At 34.3% G+C, this 23,914-nt stretch overlaps 2 protein-coding genes across 2 annotated transcripts; both read right to left on the bottom strand.

Annotated features, from left to right (window-relative positions):
• Positions 1-16,335: 16,335 nt before the first annotated feature.
• On the bottom strand, positions 16,336-19,793 carry LOC118054115 (GDSL esterase/lipase At5g45910). The gene is made up of 5 exons (XM_035065558.2): positions 18,849-19,793; positions 18,502-18,726; positions 18,268-18,416; positions 17,839-18,112; positions 16,336-16,799 (listed from the first exon to the last, which is right to left on the bottom strand). The coding sequence occupies exons 1-5, from the start codon at positions 19,096-19,098 to the stop codon at positions 16,573-16,575; spliced, it is 1,125 nt and encodes a 374-aa protein (XP_034921449.1). The 5' UTR covers positions 19,099-19,793; the 3' UTR covers positions 16,336-16,572.
• A 127-nt stretch (positions 19,794-19,920) lies between these two features.
• Positions 19,921-23,606, bottom strand: LOC118054117 (GDSL esterase/lipase At1g28580-like). Its single transcript, XM_035065560.2, has 5 exons — positions 23,247-23,606; positions 22,939-23,157; positions 20,816-20,964; positions 20,308-20,584; positions 19,921-20,216 (listed from the first exon to the last, which is right to left on the bottom strand). Exons 1-5 carry the CDS (start codon positions 23,500-23,502, stop codon positions 19,975-19,977), a joined length of 1,143 nt encoding a protein of 380 aa, XP_034921451.1. The 5' UTR covers positions 23,503-23,606; the 3' UTR covers positions 19,921-19,974.
• Between the last annotated feature and the right edge of the window lie 308 nt (positions 23,607-23,914).

Below are 23,914 nucleotides of genomic sequence, written 5' to 3'. Positions count from 1 at the left end.
TAAATTTTTAGGGGTTTTGAACGCGTTCAACTTTTAACGCGTAAATTTTACAATCACTGATTTTTCTTGTTGAGTCGAAGTTGATATTGCCCGCTTTAAAAAATACAAAAAAATAAGAGAAAATCAAAATTAACAAAAAAGGAAAAGTTGAGGGACCATTGTGATTTTGGCCAAGTCACACCTCTCCTATAAATACGATGCTACAGTGAAAAATTGGGGGGGGGGGGAATTGATTCAGGGGGAGAAAATTCTGACACGGGGGGAGAAAAAGGAAGAAAACCCTAGAACCTAAAACCTTTTCTTCTATGGCCGCCACCCTTCGAAACCCGAACGGCCGCCTCCCTGACCTTGAAAAAACCCAGAGAACCCAATCTCCTAAGCCAGCCAACCACTGTTTCTCTTCCCCAAAACCATTTTTCAGAGACTCTTCAATACTTACTCTAGATTCATAGTATTTCTAGATTCATAGTATTTCTAGTATGGATGATTATTGATTAAACTAACTTCAATACACTTAATCTTGATAAACAAGTTTAATAACTAACAAATACATCCTCAAAAAGCAACTCTCAAATACCTGATGCATCCACCACCTCTCTTATAAGCAATTCATCAACTAAATCTGATCTATTAGCATGAAAAAATACCATTATGATCTTAAAGATGTTCATCTTTATACACAACTGTCTATTCCTCCTACAAGTCACACTTGTGTTCTTAAGGGCCAGAACTAATGGATTGTCCAATTAGCATTTAATAGAATTAAGGTCATTCATAGTGAAGAAGAGAATTACTACTACAAAGCTAGAAAAAACTTCAAATGATAGAGGGTGTGTGTGCTTGAGCTATATCCTTTTACATAAAAACTATAAGGCACAAATATTAGCAAGAGGCCCTAGCTAGAGGTTGAAATTTTTGCGTTGATTTTTCATGGTACGATTCTAATACCCAACTACCTAATGCTAATATCGTAGACAACAATAATTTGTTGTTTAAAGTCAACCAAGATTTAGATGGAACTGTTAATAGATGCCAAACAAGATTAGTAACCTGAGACTACACACATTAGGAAGGCATTGATTAGTAACCTGAGACTACACACAATAGATGACAATCCAATTATGAATACAATTACGATTCTAACTATTCTTTATTTGCCTATTTGCGAAGAATGAAATATGAAAGTAATAGGACATTTTGAATGCCTTTCTTAATATCTAAAGGATGATAACTTTCTATAACCACAAGGTTCGTAAATTAGAGATGTCCTGATTGTGTGTGGAAACTTTAAAAGTCTTGTATGACTTGAAGCAAGTATCAAAAGCATGGCCTCAAGGGTTTTGTTTTTTAGATAATCATCAATAATATATTGAAAAGGTTATTAAATCAATAACCAAAGTAAAATATAGGAAACAAAAAAGGAACAGACTTACAAAAAACAAAAACAAAAAAACAAAATTGATCTCCTACAACAAAAAAAGATAGTATGACCTTAAAGGTTTATTTGTTTACTAAGAATTATTGGCTTTAAATAGTCAAATAATGGCTCATCTTAGAGATGAAGCTATCTAACTATTTGTTATATAGATAATAGTTTTTGACAAGTCCTAGTTCTTCTTTACTTGATTCAATTGTGAAGAGATTATCAATAGAGTTAGTCTAAGCTACATGATTAGAGATAGGTTCATTACCTTGACCATCAAAGTGACTAAACAAGGTAATGTGTTCTTCTTTAATAGCCATAACACTCATGGAAGAGACAAAATGAATCAAAACCCCTATGGCATCCAATACAAGACTTAGTCTTCATAAAGGTGAGCTTATAAAGAATCGATAACCTTACAATCACATGGCTGGCTCTTTTCAATTTACATTGTCGCCCCAGACAAGATATCTCTTTCTCAGTAAAAAAAATATGCCAATTCAAGTTAGCTCGAACTTGGTTGGTAGGCTGGTTAATAGGCTTGTGTTACAATCCTAGTCTATTGTTAGGGAAGTCTGGTTGATGATATTGTTTACTTACTAGTCTTTTGTTATCATTTACTTGGTCTTTTGTTTGAAATAGTCAATAATGTTGCTATTGCTAATTCCTTAAAAGTAGGAGTCAAAATAACTAGTTTGTTAAGTAAAAACCTATGAGTACAAGTAGGAGTAAACCGAGGAAGCAACTCCTATGGTTTCCTGTATTTAAATCCTTGTTTTAAATGAAATGTTAAGAAATTCAATCATTCAAGAAAAGATCATTGTCTTTTGGAGGCCAAGTTACCCTTGAAGTAGCTTATATTCTCTTATCCCTATTTAGTTGCCAGCTCAATTTAAGGTTTATATTAGTGGTATTAGAGCTGAGCTTCCTCTGCCATCTTCATCATTAACCTTAAAACCCAAGACCCCTCCCTTTCTTATAAATATGTCTAACCAAGACGCCTTGGGAACTCGTTTTAATGTCTTATCAGAAACAGTTTCTAGGCAAGGTTCAATGATGTAACAAATCAACACCCATATGACTGATATTCAACAACAAATTACAGCCCTTACCTTATCCATTGAAAAGCTCACCAAAGAACCACAACCTGTGAGAGAAGAACATAGTATTGGACCTTCAATAAGGCATTCACTGGCTTTTGATTCTAGCGGGTTACCGATAAAAGGGCTAAATATTGATCTTTACAAATATGATGGCACCGAAGACCCCTCTAGCCGGACTTTACTAGCTAATCAATACTTCCTGCTACATCAAATCCCTCTAGCCCAACGTCTCCTTTATGCTTCGTTCCACTTGAAGGGAGCAGCACTCCAATATTACAAATATTTTCAATATGAAGGTGAGCTTAATGATTAGGTATTGTTTATCCAAGCTCTTGAAAAGTGGTTTGGACCTACAGAATATGAGGATCCAGAGGGAGAACTGTCAAAACTTCGTCAAACTTCCACAATTGCAGCTTACCAAAGTCAGTTTGAGAATTTGGCTCAATGAATCGATGGTCTTCCTGACAAATTTCTCACACGTACTTACATTAGTGGTCTCAAAGATGACATCAAGAAAAATGTTAAGTCATTCCACCCCACTTCTTTAAAAGATGCAATAGGTCTCGCTTGTCTCCAGGAGAAGAGTTCCTTAAGAGATCATAGAAGTTTCCAAGACCCCAAGCACTCACCCAGACAGTTCCAGACCCAAGGTGAAAAAGATATCTTTTGAAGAGATGAAAGAGTGCCAGGAAAAAAAAATTGTGCTACAATTGTGATGAGAAATTTAAACTTGGCCACAAATGTAAATCTCTTACTCTCTTCCTTATTGATGGAAACGATTATTGTGATGAAGATATTGACTGCTTTCCTGATAGTGATGCTATTCCACATCCAAAGATATCTCTTTATGCCATTGCAGGTGCTGCGAACCCCCAGACTATGTGTATCACTTGTTATTATCACAATAAATCTCTTTACATATTACTAGACTTTGGCTCTACTCATAATTTCTTGGATCCTTCAGTTGCATCAAGGCTCAATCTTCCTATATCTTGTAAGACTTCCTTTGATGTCATGGTGGCTAATGGAGATCGCTTATATGGTGAGGGGCAATGTCAAAATATATTTATTGACATCCAAGGAGTTCCAGTTACCTCAGATTTTTACCTCATTTCCCTTGGGGGATATAATATTGTTTTGGGTGCCCATTGACTACATACCCTTGGTCCCATTTTATGAGATTTCTCCAAACTAACCATGGAATTTTGTCACCAAGGGAAAACATATAGGCTAGCTGGTATACCTACAAAAGAGTTGTTCGTCCTCTTATGTCACAAATTGGAGAAACTTTATCGGTTTAGACCGCCAAGTCTGATTCTAGATGTTTCACATATTTATGCCATCGACAACGTTTATCAAGTTCCACCCACTATCTAGGCAGTCATTGATGGTTTTTCTGATCTGTTTTGTCCACCATCAAGTTTGCCTCCTACTTGGTATCATGATCATTGCATTACACTTCCTCCAAGTACATCGCCTACTAATGTTCGACCATACCGATACTTGATGCTTCAGAAGGCTAAAATTGAACACATGGTTAAGTGATGCTCCATAAAGGAATAATTCATCCAAGTCACCGCCCATTCTCATCTCCTGTTTTGTTAGTTCGCAAACATGATGGCACTTGGCAATTATGTGTTGATTACCATGCTTTGAACGCTTTCATAGTCAAGGATCGATTTCCTATACCTGTGGTTGATGAGCTTCTTGATGAGCTTTATAGGGCAACCATCTTCTCCAAATTACACATGAGATCAAGTTTCCACGAAATCAGGATAGCCGACGAGGACATTTCTAAAAATGCATTTAGGACATATGATGGCCATTACAAGTTCCTTGTTATGCCTTTCGACCTCACAAACGCACCATCAACTTTTCAAAGCCTCATGAATGAAATCTTTCATCCATTTTAAGACAATTCATTCTAGTCTTGTTCAACAATATCCTAGTTTACAACCATTTAGAGGAAGAGCATGTCATTCATATTCAAAAAACTTTGGAGATCCTTCATCTTCATAAACTACATGCTAAGTTCTCTAAATGTTGTTTTAGGTGTTCTGAAATTGATTATTTGGGACAAGTGATTTTTGCTAATGGTGTTGCTGCTGATAAGAAGAAGATTTAATCCATCCTTCAATGGCCTTTTCCATCTTCACTGAAATCCTTGCGTGGATTCATTGGCCTCACTAGATATTATAGAAAGTTTGTGAACGGATATGGATAGATTGCAAGACCTCTTACAGATATGCTCAAGAAGGGGGCTTTTCGATGGACTCCTACATCTGAATTAGTTTTCAACGAACTTAAAATGGCTATGACTCGCCTGCAAGTTTTAGCACTTCGTGATTTCTCAAAAAAGTTTGTGATCGAGCGTGATGCATCGGGAAGTGGCATTGATATAGTCCTCATGCAATCAGGACGTCCCTAGGCCTATTTCAACCAAGCCTTGCATGGTAAAAATCTCTAACTCTCTACTTATGAAAAAGAGTTGCTTGCACTCATCCTTGCTGTTTAGCGATGGTGTCCTTATTTTCTTGGCAGCTATTTTATAGTTCGAACTGATCATCATAGGAGTATATCCAGGAGTGTGAAACCTGTCAACGCAACAAGTCAGAAAATGTTCATCCTGCAGGTCTTTTGCAACCACTTCTAGTTCCACACCAGATTTGAGAAGATATATCGATGGATTTTATCGATGAGTTACCCAAATCCAATAATAAAAATGTCATTTTTGTTGTCGTGGATGCTTGTCCAAATATGCTCACTTCATCTCAATGTCTCATCCATATATAGCCTCATCTGTTGCATAAGCCTTCTTTGATAACGTATTCAAATTCCATGGCATGCCTAAAACCATCATAAGTGATCGTGATCGTGTTTTTCTTAGTGACTTTTGGCAATAGTTATTCAAGTTACAAGGGACAAGTCTCCATTTTAGCTCTTCTTATCACCCTCAAATGTAGGGTCAGAAGAAAGTAATCAATAGGTGTCTTCAGACTTATCTTCGGTGTTTTGTTAGCCTTCGACCTAAAGATTGGATGCAATTCCTCACATTGGCAGAGTATTGGCATAATACTGGCGTGAACTCCTCTACTGGCTATACTCCTTTTGAAGCAATTTATGGATGCAAGCCTCCAAAGTTAGTTCCATATATTGACTAGTCCTCTTCTTTACCTCAGTTGGATGAACAACTAAGAACTCGTTCATCTATTCTTTAATTGCTGTGACAAAATCTACATGAAGCTCAAAACCACATGAAGACCTTTGTTGATAGGAAGCGCATTGAACGTGAATTTGAGGGTGGTGATTATGTTTACTTACGCCCATAGCCGTATCGCTAATGCTCAGTTGCAATACGAAAATCTCTCAAGCTTTCACCACGATATTATGGTCAGTTTCAGATCAAAGACAAGATTGGGGTTGTGGCTTACAAGCTAAATTTTCCTTCATTTGCAAAAATCCAATGTTTTCCATGTATCCCAACTAAAGAGGAAATTAGGTATTGCAAACGTATCACAAATTTCCCTTCCAGATATTTCAGATGAAGGAATCCTAGAGCCCAAACCTTCTCATGTGCTGGACGGTCGCATAGTTCATAGAGGTCGACGCAATGTTACTGAGATCCTAGTTCAATAGGAAGGCACTTCTCGGGCTTCTGCAACTTGGGAGCGATTATTTGATATGAAAAGGCGATTTCCTAAACTTAACCTTGGGGATAAGGTTAGTCTTGAGGGGGGGGGGCATTGTTACAATCCTAGTCTACTGTTGGGGAAGTCTGGTTGAAGATATTGCTTACTTACTAGTCTTTTGTTATCATTTACTTGGTCTTTTATTTGAAATAGTCAATAATGTTGTTGTTGCTAATTCCTTAGAAGCAGGAGTCAAAATAACTAGTTTGTTAAGTAACAAGCTATGAGTACAAGTAGGAGTAAACTAAGGTAGCAACTCCTATGATTTCCTGTATTTAAATCCTTGTTTTAAATGAAATGTTATGAAATTCAATCATTTAAGAAAAGACCATTGTCTTTTGGAGGCCACGTTACCCTCAAAATAACTTATATTCTCTTATCTCTATTTAGTTGTCAGCTCAAGCTAAGGTTTATAATAGCTTGCAAGAGGGTTTTAAGGTAGATTAAAAAGATTGTGGCTAAAGGCTGATTATTCATTGTCTCACCTATAAATCAACTATAAACTTGTATTGACGTGGGTTGAGCTGTTATTTCATATTATTAGAGAATAATATAAAATATATTATGGAATCTCATTTAACAGTTTAAGCTTTTGAGTTGAATTGGTTTTTTAGCATGATATCAGAGCATTGATGATCAAGCAATCATGAGTTTGAATCTCATCATCCTTATTTATTTAATAAAAATTAAACACAAGATAGTGTGATATTGTGCAAGCTTTAAGTTCAAATGATTTTTACTTGAAAAGACATGTTAGAGAATAATATAAATCATATCTTGAAACTTTACCTAACAATTTAAATTTTTAGATTGAATTTGTTAGAGAATAATACAAATCATATCTTGGGATCTCACCTAACAGTTTAAGTTATTGGGTTTAGATGGTTCTTTGACATGGTTTTAGAACCTTGATGACGAACTAGTCATAAGTTTGAATTTCACAATCCCTATTTATTTGATAAAAATTAAATATAAGTTAATGTGGATCTATGTAAGTTTCAAGTTCAAAGAGCTTTCACTTGAGGGTGTGTGTTAAAAAATAATATAATGGAAACTAAACATCTCACCTTCTTTTATCTGTTTCTTTGTAGGTAAATTTATTTAGCTAATAGATTTAAGTTTAATTGATATTAGTATATTTTCTATCCTAAAAAGTTTTGAATTCAAATTTCTCTTTCATATAAAAAAAATATTTTCCTTATAAAAAAAAAAAAAAACATTTCAAGTACCAATTCCAATTGTTTGTCGATACTATAATAAAGAACATACATAACTAAACGATGAAAAATATAAAAATAAAATATCGAGCTCGCGTAAAGAATCGATCCCAGATAATTGATAAATGCATCTGTTAATGGCAAGACTTTGAACAGCAAGTCAACATCCATGATCGAGAATCCTTCAAACGTTGCAGGATGAAGTTAGGCAGTCGGTTTGTCTGTTAACGGATGACTAGAGTTGTGGACTCGCTGTATTGTGTGCTGAAGATGCTCTGCAAGGGAATAGAGGAAGACTTTGAGCAGGAAGTCAACATCATAAAGCTGGAAATGGGAGTTGACGAACATGCACTTCATAGGTTTGAGCCCCGCAGATAGTGAATCCCACTTTCTTAAATGCTACAGAAGTAAAAAATGAATGGCCATAAATAAAAAATGAATGGTTTGAATTCTAATGAATTCTTCATGATAACGTATTTTTGTGGATCTACTTTTTGGCAGAAAATGACCTCTTTAAAATCTAATTATAAATAAATTCTTCTAGAGAGGAGCACATCGCCCAAGAACATCCAAGATTTAATAACCAACGAAAACATTGATTCTTTTTGTCATTTCAAGCAGAGAGAGGCACTTTTTTTCCCCTTTCAAATACACTAATCTTGAGGTCACCGGTTGCATTAGTCTAAATGAGTTTCATCATGGCGATATTCACCGTCTTTTGAATGTGCCTACGAGCGTGAATTTGGTAAGCATATTGGTTTCTGTATACCGTCCTCAACTTGAGTTTTTTAAGCTCCAATCAAAATGGAATTCCATCAATGGCAAGTTGCAGGGTAATAATAACACAACACGATTCGCTAGCTGTAGTTTGCTTCTGGGTTTCTTCCCTTACCTTACCATTTCTTTTCTACATAATTGCCTTGCCTTGCTCCTTCGGCAAGCCACTCTCATAATGGCTTTGCTTCATCATCTTATTTGAAAGAATAAAATAATCTATTATTATAAAATAATATACAACTCGGTTCGGATTCATTTAAAGACTTCGCATTAGGTTCGGCTAGCTGCCTAACTATTCTGGATAGGTTGCTAGGATATCGGATCGGGTTTTTTTTTTAAATCTAAAAAATGGATGCTTTGGAATTTGGATTGTGTTTATGCTTGCTTTAGTACATATTCGAGTCTAGAGTGAATCAAACAGATTCATGTAAATCTATAGATTTTAAGAGTTTCTTTTATTTAAGGAGAAAACAATGATAATTATGCAATTAAAGTTTATACACATAAAAGCATAAAGTACTTACAAAACTAGGAAGTAAGAGTTATCCGAATATATAATTAAGAAAACATCAATTTTAGCAAAAATAAACTAGCAAAAGGTCAGTTCTTGATTGCACCAAGAAACCTAAGTTATTGTTTTTTAATAAAAAGTAAAACAAAATAGACAATTCCATAAATAGCAAAAACTAACTCATATTTATTCCTCCTTCAATATGTTTGAATAAAAAATTTTAGAAGAAAGAAAGTGGGATGAATTCAATTAAATGTTTTTTTTTTATCCGAGGGTGCAAAAAAGGTATAGAATGAAAATGAGGCCAAGCTTTCTCTTTTAACCCTACTTGTTTTTGCGTTTCAAAAGTGCTTTTGAAAAAAATAAATTTTTTTCTTTGGTTTAAATTAATATTTTGTTGGTATTTTTAGATTATGTTAATGCGCTGATATCAAAAATAATTTTTAAAAAATAAAAAAATAAATTATTTTGATTCACTTTGAAAAGCAATCACAACCACTACTTGAAAAAAATCAATTTCTATATATAATTTTAAGAAACGATGCACAAAGAGTTTAATTTAAATAATTAAATTCTTAGTCTTACTCTTAACTCTATATTTGAAAATCTTAAAGAGCAACATAGTGATTCTCTTAAAAAAAAATTCCTTTCATTTCATTTCGAAGCAGTGTGAAAAAGGATTACTCATTTTCATTTCATTTTCCTCATTTCCAATTATTATAGAATAGAAAATTAATATAAAATGTTATAATCATTACAGTTACTCATGTATCTATCAGAATAGGAAAGTAATATAGGATGTTGTAATCATTACAATTACTGTAATGTTCTGCTAACTTTATATAAATAGGAAGGTTGGCTAAGGCACAATCCAACACATTCTATTATTCTCAACTTGGTTTCAGAGCCACAAAACCCTAAAATAAATTAAACCTACTTTTCTCACAGCCTCCCAGCCTCCTTTCTTCAATGGAACAGCCACCACATACATCTTTAAATTCTGCAGCACCAGCAGTCCAGCTTTCTTCTTCTCTGGCAATGCAGCCCTCTTCTCTTGCAGCGACTCCTCTGCCATGGCTGGTAAACGCCTCCTTTTGTAGCCCACGTCTGCTGCCTCTAATTAACAAACACCAATTATTTATATTGGCGTATGCAAATGTTGCCTTACCTCCTAGGCCAAGGAGTTTTTGGTTTTGTTGATGGCTCCAACACATGTCCGTCAACACATGTTCTTACCCATGATGGTATCTCTCTTCAGGTAAATTTGCTTTTTCAAACCTGGAAACAACAGGACCAACTTATTCTATGTGCTCTTCTTTCCTCCCTATTTATGGAAGTTTTGCATCTTGTTGTTGGCTGTCAAAGTTCTTGTTCAGCTTGGAGCACTCTTCAGCGAGCTCTCGCTTCCACCTCTAACTCTCGTATTATGCAACTTCACAACTCTCTTCAGGATCTTCGACAGGGTGATGAATCAGTAACTCAATTTATACAAAAAGCGAAGGCCTTATTTGATGAATTGGCCACTGCTGGTCGGCCAGTTTCGCTTGAAGATTTCAATTTATATGTGTTTCGTGGTCTTTAGGGAGAGTTTAAAGACTTAGTTACCAGTCTTATTACCAAGGCTGAACCTTTATCGTATGCAAATCTTCACAGCCATCTCCTCACATATGAATTTCTTCATAAATCTTCTGCTGCCATACATGCTCCTCTACTACCCACACCCAGCATTCCATCTTCTGCTCTTTATGCACAGCGCCAGGCTTTTGGCAATTCTGGCCGCAGCAGGGGCTGCTTCAACAGTGGCTAGTGTCCCAACCAGTCCAACAACAAAGGCAACCGATTTGCTGGCTCCAGACCTGATCACCGCAGCTTCCTAAACTCCTCCTTCGGTGACAATAGGCAAGGCTCTTGGCAGCGCAATAGGGGGCAGATTCCACACTGCCAACTGTGTCAGAATTTTGGCCATACAGCTCCCCATTGCCCTTAATTCCAGTAGCGAGGTTATGGCCAACACGTCACAACTGATCTTGCCACCTTGACCATTTCAAAACCGTATCTTGGTAATAATAATTTGCATGTTGGTGATGGTAAGGGCCTTCCTATATCTCATCTTTTTCATACAAAAATATATACACCACATCGTTCTTTCACCTTATCTAATGTTCTTCATATTTTTGCAATCACGAAACCTCTGCTCTTTGTTCAGAAATTTTATCTTGATAATGATGTTTATTTTGAATTTCACCCTTGTGTGTTTTATGTCAAGGATTTCAACACCCATGAAGTCCTTCTCTCAGGTCAGAGTAAAGATGGTCTCTATGCCCTGACCAAGTCTTCCGTCACGTCAGTTCCTCAAGCCTATTGGTCTCCCTGCACTTCTACCTTTGTCGATTTATGGCATCATCGACTAGGTCATCCTACTTCATGTATTTTTTAATTGTTAATCTTGAAAAATAAGATCATTTGTAACAACAAACATCTTAATTTTCAATGTCAAAGTTGTCCTTTAGGAAAATCATCGCGTTTGTCTTTAGGACTTACGGGTCACAAAACTTCTACTCCACTTGAATTAATTTTTAGTGATGTATGGGGCCCTGCTCCTCTTTTTTCTTCAGATGGCTATCGTTATTTTATTTTCTTTGTTGATGCTTATACTAAATATGTATGGTATTATCCTCTCGTTGCCAAGTCTGATGTTTATTATGTTTTTCATCAATTTCAGACTCTTGTCGAACGTCAATTTTCATTAAAAATAAAATCTGTTCAAACTGATTGGGGCGGTGAATACCGAAAACTATCCATATTTTTTCAGACCATTGGTATTCATCATCGTCTGATTTGTCCCCATACTCATAAACAAAATGGAACAGTAGAGCGTCGTCATAGGCATATTGTGGAAACAAGTCCTACTCTTTTAAGGCAATGTAAAGCACCTTTTTGATTCTGGAATTATGCTTTTGAAACCTCTGTTTATCTTAAAAATCACATGCCTACTCCTGTTCTTGACCATCGCTCTCCGTTTGATTGTTTATTTCAACGGTCTTCTAATTATCATTTTTTGCCTACCTTTGGGTGTCTCTGTTTTCCTTTTCTTCGTCCATATAATAATCATAAATTGGATTTTCATTCCTCTCCATATGTGTTTTTTGGATATAGTTCCTCACATTTTGGTTATCGATGTCTTGACATTGCATCTCATCGTATTTATTTTCCTGTCATGTCCGCTTCCATGAACATGTGTTTCCATATGATAATTCTAAACAGATTGCAAAGGTCTCCACCACAACCCCCACCTGCTACTGTCACCCTCCCAAATTTGCTACACCACCCAAACAACCCACTTTCACCAGCCACCCAAACAACCCACAACACTCCACTCTGCCACTCCAAAGAGCCACCCGACCATAGCCTCCACCCATCCCTTGGCCATCATCCCATGCTTGTTTATCTAACCCTTATGATGCAGGTTTAGATCGTCAATTGCTCTCCTCTCCTCATGGTCTTGGGGAACTTTCTAGTCCCTCCCCTGCTTCGCCCTCCCTGGCCAGCACTCCTGCAGCTTCAGTCTCTGCTTCCAGCCCCTCCTCTATTAACAGTCTTGTGCTTGAGGCTGCTTCTTTATCATTCTCTCCCGCTAGTCTGCAACTTATGGTTGATTTGTCTTCTTATTAGCTGCCACAGGTCTCCTCGCTACAATCATCTTCCCCTGCGTCTCCACCAGCACATAGCAGACATCCTATGACTCTTAAACCGCAGCAACCGAAGACAGTTGATCTGGTTGCTTCTGCTGCCGCTACTTCTACCTCCACATGGGTACTGTATTCTACCGGTATGCAGTTTGACATAATGATATGTGTGATGAGATCACCGTTTTACACGAAAATCACACTTGGTCTTTGGTTCCATTTTATCCTTCGATGAATGTTGTTGGCAGTAGATGGTTATATCAGATCAAACGTCATGTTAATGGTAGTATTGAGCTCTATAAAGCACGCCTTGTTGCTAGAGGTTTTACCCAGCAGGAAGGTATTGATTATTTTGAAACCTTCAGTCCAGTTATTAAGCAGACCATTGTTCGATTGGTTTTCTCTATCGCGGTTTCGTGAAATTGGAAGATTTATCAGCTTGATATTCATAATGTCTTCCTCAATGGTGTTCTTATAAAGAGGTCTACATGAAATAGCCTCCAAGTTTCATTGACTCTTCTCTTCCATCTCATGTGTGGAGATTGCACAAATCATTATATGGTTTGAAACAGGCACCGAGAGCATGGTACACTCGTTTAAGTGACTTTTTGCTCTCCATCGGTTTCCGAGCTTCCAAAGTTGACACCTCCCTGTTTATCTTATCTGATGGTACTAATATCTTTTATCTCCTGGTGTATGTTGATGATATTCTGCTCACAGGTAGCAACTCTGCTATGCTCCATCACCATATACAGTTACTCAGCTCTAAGTTCAAGCTTCGTGACTTAGGTGTTATTCACTACTTTTTGGGTATTGAAGTTCAGTCTACCGGTAAGGGTTTAATGCTACATCAACATAAATATATTCTTGACATCCTCACCCGAGTTGGTATGACTTCCTACAAACCAGTTGATACTCCAGTCTCCCTTTTGAAAGTCATTTTATTAGCGAATCATTCATTCTCTAATCCTACATGATTTCGTCAAATCGTGGGTGCTCTTCAATATCTTACCTTCACCCGTCTAGATATATGTTTTGCTGTTAACAGAGTCTGTCAGTTTATGCATGCTCCTACAGATTCTCATTGGGCCACTGTCAAACGTATTTGACGCTATCTTAAAGGTACGAAATCTTATGGTTTCCATATCACTCGAGGGTCCTCTTTTGCTCTACATGGCTTTACAAATGCAGATTGGGCTGATAGTATTGATGATCACAAATCTACAAGCGGCTATCTTGTCTTTTTTGGTCAGACGCCGATTTCTTGGAAATCCAGCAAGCAACGCACTGTTGCTCGCTCCTCTATTGAGGTTAAGTATAAAGCCCTTGTTGATGGTACCGCTGAAGTCATTTGGCTTCAATACTTGTTAACAGATTTGCATGTTCCCTCAGTCTCTGCTCTTACCATTTGGTGTGATAATCTTCGTGCTACCTATCTCTCAGCAAATCCTATCTTCCATGCTCGCACTAAGCATGTTGAAGTGGATTATCACTGTATCTGTGATCGTGTTGCCAAGAAAGAAATTCATATTCGTTTTGTTCCTTCTTGGGATCAACATGCCGATGTCTTCACTAAACCGCTTCCTGTTGCATCCTTTACTGCTTTTCGGTTCAAGCTTCGAGTTGATCCCCTACCCTCAACTTGAGGGGGCATATTATAGAATAGAAAATTAATATATGATGTTGTAATCATTACAGTTACTCATGTATGTATCAGAATAGGAAAGTAATATAGGATGTTGTAATCATTACAGTTACTGTAGTGTTCTGCTACCTCTATATAAATAGGAAGGTTGGCTAAGGCACAATCCAACACATTCCATTATTCTCAACTCCAATTGAATATGAACATAGACAATTACACTCCCATATCCATTTTCCTTCCCTCCATTGATTTTTCTCTCATTTCTTTATACTCATCCACACACATATATTTTCAGAATTCTAAAGAGTGTTTGAACCACCAGTATCCGTAGCTTTATCCAGCCAAACCCAATATATTTGAATGAAAGAAACAGGACCTATGATTCAACTTTTGTTGATTCAGACTTGCCAAAGAGCTTTGCAATTGCCACCTTGTTCTTTTCTTTTGTATGGGATTATTGAAGTAAATTGTGAAAGTATGGTTTCGTTTTGTGGCCTTGGTATGGTATGTTACATGTGTGAGTTGAAGTGGTTAAGAGCCCCTTAATTTATTTTTCAAAAGAAATTTTTTTAAAAAATAATTTTTTATTTTTCAAATTGTTTTAATGTGCTGGTATTAAAAATAATTTATTATATCCTTGAAAGACCAATGAGTTCACTTTCTAATTTCATGGCAAAATCTTAGGTGAGCAAATATCTTGGTGGGGAGTTCGGGAGTTCACAAAAGAACTCAACAAAAACCTAAAATCAAAAGAAAGACAAAGATGAGCAAATCTAAAATCAAAACAAAATAAAAGAAAAATTAACATTTTAAAGAATGAAATTAGAAAAAAAAAAGTAAAGAATTTGATAAAAAGCCCTAAAAATATATTAATATAAAATAATGAGGACCATATCCAAAAAGGGGGAGAGTTAACATTAATTGATTCAAGGGTAAAATTGAAAACAAATCAAACATTTAACAAAAAAAAACAAAAGAAAAACCTGAAATCAAAAGAAACAGGATCAAACATGAAACCAAGATAAAATAAGAGAAAAAATAACATTTTAATCAAGGGTAAAATCAAAAAGAAATTTAAAGTTTTTTAAAAATTTAAAGGGAAAAAATCATTCAATCAAAAGCAAGAGAACTAAATCAAATACCAAGATAAAACAAAAGGACAACATGGATTTTCTGATTGAACTACACATTTTTCAAGGTAAAAAGAGAGAAAAAGAAAAGAAATAAAGAAAATGTTGTCGGACACAAACAACCCATTGGACCACCACACATGCCACCTCATTTGGAAGAGGGTGTCGTGATCTCTCTAATGTCATCGTGGAAGGGCAATTTTCACAACCTAAATCCTCCACATGTCCCACTTGAAGCTTGCGGAGTGTCTTAACATGCTAGCGCATGAACAGAATGCACCAACAAACTTCTTTCTTTAAATATTTTTTTTTTTAAAGTACCAAATTGCTTGTCTTGACCCTATAACTACAAAAATATTGAAAGACAATAAGCTCTTGGACTCTAGTTTAAGATTTATTTTTATTGAAGGGATAACCAAGTAAATTTACTATTTATTTTCTAAGCAAAAGACGAATCTGGCCCAGTCTTGACCCCATAATTACAAAAAGACCAAAAGGAAAAGATTAATAAGCCCTCAGATTCTAGTTAAAATATATTTGTTTCAAGGGGCAACAAAGTACATTTAATGGGTTCTTTTTTTTTTAAAAAAAAAAAGCCCAACCGGTTATTATACTGTACAATTAAATAGAGAAAGACATCTTAGACCCTAATCAAAATGATTGATTAGTCCCTATGAAATTACAATTATACCCCCAGAGGCTGTCAAATGAGTTTTTCTAGAAGGGCAAGATAGTAATTACACCATTCGACATTGAGTCTATATTCACAGTGATAATTCTTCGGGTCTTTTAGATTATTATTTTTTTTAATATCCATTATAACTTGATTTGTTAATTCTTCTTAATGAATTAGGTCGTTGTAGTGAATACATCTATAAGATTATTTAGAAAGAAATTTAATCTTGATTAATTGAGGATACTATTATTGTGAATTCAAAAGGAAGGAAAATAAAATAAATAATTTGCTCGGCAACATTAGGTTACTGGCTTGCGACCACTTATTGCAAGTGGATGGGGATAATACTTGTTTAGACTTAGATGGGGGGAATATATATGAGCTGCATCTTTAGGTTTTTTTTATGGACAGGATGCTCCTACTTTTCTTGTGTATGTTCTCTGATTTTCCAGATTTGAATTTTCATATGTTTCATATGAATTTACTGAAAAACCTTCGTTGAATTTATCAGACATACACGGGATGAAAACACAGTTACAATATATATATCTTATTTATTGTTGGATTAAAAATCCTTTCCTGGCTTTCTGGACAATCGAAAGATACCAGTGCAGATGAGAAAGCAGCAAGATTCGACAAACCGAAACAACAGGCTTCACTAATAAATCACTCGACGAGGTAGGCACCCATGATTTCAGTGACGATCGATGAGGGTTTATTTAAGAGGGATTCGCAGGGGTGGTGTAGTGAAAGAGCCGCCGTTGACCAAACCCATGGCAATATACCTGTAAGCAGCTTCTGTCAAGTGAATTCCATCCCAATTTGCGTGGCTGGAAGGATGGCTACATGTTCTTGAGCCTATGTGCCCACACCTTGCCGAGTTATTGAAATTGTATGGTCCACCTCCTCCGCAACAAGCCGTCAGAGTTCCACCTGTAAATCCTGCATGTTATAATAAACTTTCTTAATCTGTGATGTTAGATGTGAAAATGTAGGTTGGTAAATGTATTAATTGTTCTTTTTCCAGAGGCGATTATTATCGGAGGAGATAGAATCAAGGGTCGAAATAAAATATATTTATAGCATCAGATTATTGAAACATTATCAATTTTACACCAAAACTATTCTTTCACACTAGTTTTATTATTAAGTTATTTTGATTTATTAATTAAGGACTTTTATTGAAATACTTAACGTTAAGTTTTCTATAAAATAAAGTTGTTTTTTATATAAAAAAATGTTTTTTTAAAAAATAAAATAAAATATAGATGGAAATCTTAATTTGGAGTTTTTATGAACTTCAAAATATTTATTTTGATATAAAAACTTATTTAATAGTAACATTCAAACTACCTATATAATTGGGTGGTCCAATAAATACATCTGGTGGTACAGGTGGGCTCTTCTTTCTTGTGAAACATGATGTACTCTAATAAATACGCTCACATGAAGCTGGTCTTTTAATATCATGTTTAGAAATAAAATAAATAATTTAAAACAAAAACTTATATTTTTTTAAAAATACTTGGATTTCACTCCCAACTATACTCTAAATAGATTTATGTTGAAAATAGAAAGTTTTAGTTACCTGTTTGTATATTTAGAATTTTTTTTTTAATTATTATAAATGATATTATAAACAAATCAACATAGGACTCATTGATACTATTTTAGATTTATTTTTTTAGTTTTTTATATATCTCAGTATAAGTTTTCTTATTTATTTATTTTTTGTTATTATCTAAATAACTATTTTTTTTTTAATAAAATCAATGATTAAAAAAAAAAGCATAGAAATAAAACCGGAACGTTCTAGCTGAAATTTAATCAAAAAATCCAGAACGAATCAAGATTTAAAATGAGATGAAAATTATTTCGTTTTGTTTTGTTTTTTAAATTGATATGAAATGTTTAGATTATTTCAAATGAAATGGAATGGAATTGATAACCTTAATACTAACAAATAGTTCAAAAGACTTACCATGATGTTGTGGCGCGTGGTAGAAACGCATGGCTGCACCATAGTAGTCAGCATATATTATCCTAGCATGTGGGTATTTTTGTCTCAGCATCTGCAGGGCTGTTTTGAGTTGATTGTTATGGTACTTGGAGAAAGCATTGTAAGCTTTCAAACACCCATTCCGATCATAGTCTGTTCTGTTAGGACTTCCGAACAAGGTCAGATACACTGCCGAGCATCCAATCGGCAAATTCCCCGGCACCAACAATTCCACAGCCCCTTCTTCTATCAAAAACTAACACAATATCCCACATATATAAACATATAAGAGAGAAATTTACTTTTAGAAGTAACCAAAAAAAAATATATAGCCAATATGTTTTTTTCCTTTTTTTTTTTGTAGGTGTTTTTCTTCATCAGTCTTGATGTAATTAATGCGATGTAACTTACACTGGTAGCCTTAGCAATTGCTTCAACAACAAGAGGCACAGAAGCTCTCAATTGTTTAATGCTTCCACCAGCAAAGTAGGCATAATTATAGTCGTTTCCTCCAATCTCTCCCACAAGAAATAACGATTTTTTGAAGTAATTATCACATTCTGGTGAAAAGAAAGTGGCAAAAAGAGAAGCATGTGGTAAGTTAAGCACAAATATGAGTGTGTTATGAGCTTTTGTCACTCTCACCTTGTTTGCTGGTACAAAGAGAGGACTTCAACTGTTTGAACCATCCAAGCTGAACACTCAATGAATCGTTTGTCCACATAATTTTTCCAATTCGTCGGTCGTAAAAGAATTTAGCATCAAGAGCAGTAGCTCCAGCAACAGCGAAATTTACTCCATGAAAGGAATGCAGCTGATCTTTGCCGAGTGCTAGATAGGGTGGCAAGTGTGGCAACCCAGATGCCTCAGCTACATTTCAACGATCACACAACAACAACAGCAAAAAAACGTTCTGTAAACGTGTTGATCATTCAGTTAATTTAAGTACTCAAAGTAAAAAAACGGAAGAGAGGGCATTTAAAGATATGTACAGATGAAGTCAACAACTAGACGTCCATCGGAGCACCGGCCGGTTGCGTGTTGAAAGAAGGTTTCTCCATAAGGGAGCTTTGCAATCACAGGAAATGCCAGAGCACCGGAAAGAAGGAAATTTCCAGTGTCGCTAAGAGAGTCACCAAAGTTGAAAATTGAGTCATACTGCAATGGAGTTGTCGAAACTATTTCGACATTGAAACCAAAAATAAGGCAAAAGGAAAGAATTAGGGTGATCAACATCTTCATGATCAGTGAAAAATGATGGGATTAATTAGGTTGCAAGAGGATAGTACTCTCAAGTTCTTGTTCTAATTTATTTATTGGAAAGCTATCTTCTGGCCTTCGGTTTCCACACAAGGGTCTTTATTATAGGCAACTTCCACCAGATTTTGCATCTCATTTATTATTATGATTTGCCTGGATCCTTCCCGCCCCCGTGATCTCACTCAATATTCTGTTATATTTAATCATTTTTAATCTTTAATAATTTTTTGGGCTCTATCCTCTTCTCACTGATTTTTTTTTTCTTCTGACAATTTTTTTTTTTTTTTTGTATTTTCTGTTTTTCTCTCTCTTTTGTGTGGGGATCCAAAAAAATAAGTTACAACATCATAGATAATTACACAAATTTTATTTTTATAACCCTTCTATGTTGTGTCATTGGGAATTATTAGTGAGATTGACAGGTTTGTTGAAAACCCCCATTCGGCTACTTTGCATTAAAATCTCAAAAGATCTATTTTTTAGATTTGACATAATATAAATGGAGAAGAGCTTCCGAGCAATATTTTTTCTTCCTTGTCAATTTTGGGTTTTAAAGGTCCAAACAAAGCAAATATGAAGAATTAATCCCCTTTTAATTCCAAATACACATAAAAAACTTGACTTGAGATCAAAACACCAATAAGACTGTAAAATAATAGGCAAATAATGATTTATAATAAATGAACTTAGATTAGAAACATATACGATCCTCTAATAAATGAGTAACCTTGCTTGGAATGGGAAGTTTTTATTTGACATTTATCTCCTTAAATATAACCACTAACAAGAAAACAAATAAGATCATGAATGAAAAAGATCATGCTTTATTAATTATTGATATGGCTATTTAGAATTAATTTACATCTCATTGCCATTTAAATTACAGAAAGCTTTGAAAGATGGATAGGAATATGAGCCCTCTATTATAGATTCAAAAATTAGTTTATAAGTTGCTTCCGTATAGTGTATACCATCCCAGTTCACAAATGAGGTAGGATCATCACAAACACTCACAAGTGGGTTGCCACATTTAACTAATGAACTGTAGTTGTACATTCCTCCCCAGCCACAACATGATCTGAGAACGCCTCCCGTAAATCCTAAAATTTTTTAAAAAATATATAGTTAAGACATTATAACATAACTATATGGTCCTAAATTAACATATAAAAAACAACAAATTGAAGATACCGAATCGATTTGGTGAGTGATAAAAAGGCATTGCTGCATTATAATAATCTGCATAAATGATTTTGGCATGAGGATGAAGCTTCTGGATTCGCTTTAGTTCTTTCATTAGTTCTTCATTGTGTTCTTGAGCGAATTTGTTGAGCCACTTGAGACATCCAGTCAAATGATCGTAGTCTTCTTTATCTGAACCCTCGAATAATGTTAGATAAGATGGGGAGCAACCGATCGGGAGATTTCCAGGAACCAATATTGTTACTGCCCCTAGTTGAATTAGCACCTGCGTTGCATGGGTTAGAAATCACATGTTCAATGAAAGGATAAAGACTATTGTACTATGTTTGATAATCGACTTGCTTGCATCTTAACTATATTTATTTTTCTATTTAACGAATATAAATGATGCATCAAAGAATACAATAAAATTCTTTTGTAAAGTAATTTTTAAAAAAATAACAATATCATATATGACGACTAGGCTATATAATTTACTATTAAACGAAGATCTTACCTTGATGGCTAGACCTATGGTGTTAATAACATAAGGTACAAGATCTTGAATAGTCTCAAAGTTAATTCCTTCAGAGAATGGATGGTTGTAATCATTTCCTCCGATCTCTCCTAAAAGAATGAGGGAGTCGCCAAGTAGCTTCTTGCAGTCTACAAATCATACAAAGATTTTTTTTTTCAATTTAGACTTTAGACTTTGGTTCTCACAAAAATGCTTATTTGTTACATTAATTGTAAATTAAATTACATATATAGTTCAATTATTAAAATATTGTGAATTAATCATCTAGTTCAATTGAATGAAATTAAATTCAATTATAAAATTAATTAGTATTAAAGAAACTTAACCAACATATTTTAAATGAAATTTTAATTGAGAAATTTTATATTGCTAAAACTATAACTAGTGATATGCTATAAGTTACAGCTTGACTCATTAATTAATATGCCAAAAAGTAAACTTAGATTGGTGGTTGGCACTGCTTAACTAGACATAAAAAAAAAGTTAAGGCAACGTAAGTATTTCAAAATAAGAAAACTGAGACTCAGTTATTGAGTCAATTAGGTTTCATATGATCATTAATTCAATAACATGTAAAAAAAACAACTCTAATTTAATAATATGAAAATTCATGCAAATCCGAGTGAATTTTATAAGCATGGATTAATCTTTTAAATTCAAAACTCGTGAAATCTTAGACTCTGATTCAATAAAGAAGCTCAACTCCCCACTAATTTAACATTAAAAGATGAAATCAAAAATAAAATCCTAGACTTAGATCATTAAGTTAGCTGGTTTAATAAGCTCAATTATTTTAATATTATAAAAAACAAAGACAACTCTAATTTATTAATATGAAAAACTAAGCAAAGTAGACCAAATCTTCTATATATAGTTTAATTTTCTAAATTCATAATGCGTGAAATTGTATATTAGATTCAATAAAGAAAACATAATTATCAATAAATTTAATATTGATGAAATTAATATATATATATATATATATATATTCAAAAAACTTTAAAAAAAAAACAATCAAAAGAATAAAGATAAAACTTAATAGAAAGAAAAAAGATGAAGGATGAATTCCAACAAAAAAACTAATTTGAAAAATCACATAAAATTAAAAAAAAATAAAAAAAATATAGATCAAATCTGAGATGTGAAAAAATTAGAGAATAAAATTGAAAATAATTTTCTATTTGAAATAATAAATTAAAATAAAAGAATTTTAATTAAAATAAGAGAGACAAAATCTAAAGAATAAAAATAAATTAAAGAGTTGTGATTTTTTCAGAAGCATTGTGTTAAATGAGGTGGAGAGAGAAGCAAAAGAAAAAAAAAATTCAATTGGTGTTATGGAACTACATTACATGCACTGCCCATACAGGTAGCGACTACCAAGACAAACCAGAAAACAATCTAGAAAGTTATTTTTTGCCACTGTAAATAGTTGCAGCATGCATACTTGAATGCTAAGGGGGATTACACTTGGCTTTTAGACTAAGTAAACAAATCTTTTTTTCTTTAAGAACATTTAAGTGATTTCAATGTGCTAAGAAGTTAGAAATGACCAAGTCACCCCAATTAAAACAATATTATGTGAAAAGACTCAATTATCCCTAATAAAAAAACCTTTGTGCTTTTTTTAATGATTAGACCAAACTTGTCACTCCACCATTTTAATAAATAGTGATTTCTCTTTGGTCCTACATGATGTAGTTTCTCTTAATTAATGAATAAGTCATAAGAATTTAATGATTTTTTATTGGAGGTTTCTCTCGATGAAGGCAGGTATAAAGAATTGAAAAATTTTCTATTATAGATTTATAATAAAGGTGAATATAGAGGTTAAGTTTGACCCCGAAAAAGAAAATATTAATGTACATGATAATAAGGATTCAGTTCAAGAAAATAGAAAACATCAGGGACTAAAGTGATAAAACATTTTCATTGTGATGAAATCGAGATCTAGCTTGGCAATACTGAGCGTCTGAAGGGTAGCTTTTACCCATTGGTTAAATCTCCTCTAATTACTTATTGAATAGGTTTAATGTCATAAGAGTAATGAATAAAACTGGTAGTATAATATATCTACCCGTAATTTGAAATGGCAGGCCTACCTGAAGGCGTGGAGCAGAGAGACGGCAATAATTCTTTGAACAAACCCAGCTGAACAACCAAAGAAATATTTGTCACAAGCTTCGTGACTCCCTTTTCTTGAAGAAAGGCAGCATCAAGCGCCGTAGCACCCGCCACGGCAAAATTGACACCGGCCTCTTTGAAACTTTCCATGCTTCCTCCAAAATATGGTGGCACAAATGGAAGACCAAGATATTCAGCTACGTGAAGAAACACAACAACTAAAAAAGTCAATTTTTTTTTTTAAAATAAAAAGTATACATCCATGTAATTAGCTGTGTGTGTGTACCAATAAAATCTATGACGAGACGACCATCGGAGCAACGTCCGGTAGGGTGGTGAAAAAAGGTTTCTCCATAAGGAAGAAAGGAAAAGTGGGGAAGATTATCCGGCGGTGACAAGTTCCTTGAGTTTCCAGTATCGGCAAGTGAATCGCCAAAGCTAAAGATTGATGTGTAGCATCCAATTGTACATGAGATGGTGGATAAGATAAGAACGTTGAACAAAAACAAATTCCATAGGAAGTGAGAAGAATATGGAGCCATAGAGAACTGAATCAAGATGTTTGAGAGAGAAAGCTTCACAAGAAGTTTATTTTTATCGTTTTGTGACACTGTTTCTCTTTTTCTTGAGGAACAATTAGGACACCAAAGAGTTGTTTGGTAACGTGGATGTTTTAAAATATATATATTTTTTAAATTAATATTTTATATTTTTTAAATTTTTTAAATAAGTTGGTATTAAAAATAATTTTAAAAATAAAAAAAATATTATTTTAATATATTAAAATATAATTATAGCAAACACCCCCCCAACATAAATTAGGTGAGAATGACTGATTGAAGTACTGACATCATTTTTCACTCGGCAAAGACCATACTTCTAGCTGTTCCCTATCTCATTATGACGTAGCTCTCTATTTTTTTTTTTTAATTTTATGGCATAATTATTTATGTT

The sequence above is a fragment of the Populus alba genome, chromosome 4, assembly GCF_005239225.2.
Source record: "Populus alba chromosome 4, ASM523922v2, whole genome shotgun sequence".
Taxonomy (NCBI): Eukaryota; Viridiplantae; Streptophyta; class Magnoliopsida; order Malpighiales; family Salicaceae; genus Populus; species Populus alba.
This window is presented reverse-complemented; position numbering and strand designations above follow the sequence as displayed.

What these genes read in the sequence shown, in the direction of transcription:
- LOC118054115 (XM_035065558.2), bottom strand. Translation starts at nt 19,098, where the DNA reads ATGAAGATGTTGATCACCCTAATTCTTTCCTTTTGCCTTATTTTTGGT. An exon ending in CAATTGCTAAGGCTACCAGT is followed by an intron (nt 18,113 to 18,267) that starts GTAAGTTACATC and finishes ATATTGTGTTAG; the next exon opens with TTTTTGATAGAAGAAGGGGC. An exon ending in CCACGCGCCACAACATCATG is followed by an intron (nt 16,800 to 17,838) that starts GTAAGTCTTTTG and finishes TATAACATGCAG; the next exon opens with GATTTACAGGTGGAACTCTG.
- LOC118054117 (XM_035065560.2), bottom strand. Translation starts at nt 23,502, where the DNA reads ATGGCTCCATATTCTTCTCACTTCCTATGGAATTTGTTTTTGTTCAAC. An exon ending in TCTCTGCTCCACGCCTTCAG is followed by an intron (nt 20,965 to 22,938) that starts GTAGGCCTGCCA and finishes TATGATTTGTAG; the next exon opens with ACTGCAAGAAGCTACTTGGC. An exon ending in TCACTCACCAAATCGATTCG is followed by an intron (nt 20,217 to 20,307) that starts GTATCTTCAATT and finishes AAAAAATTTTAG; the next exon opens with GATTTACGGGAGGCGTTCTC.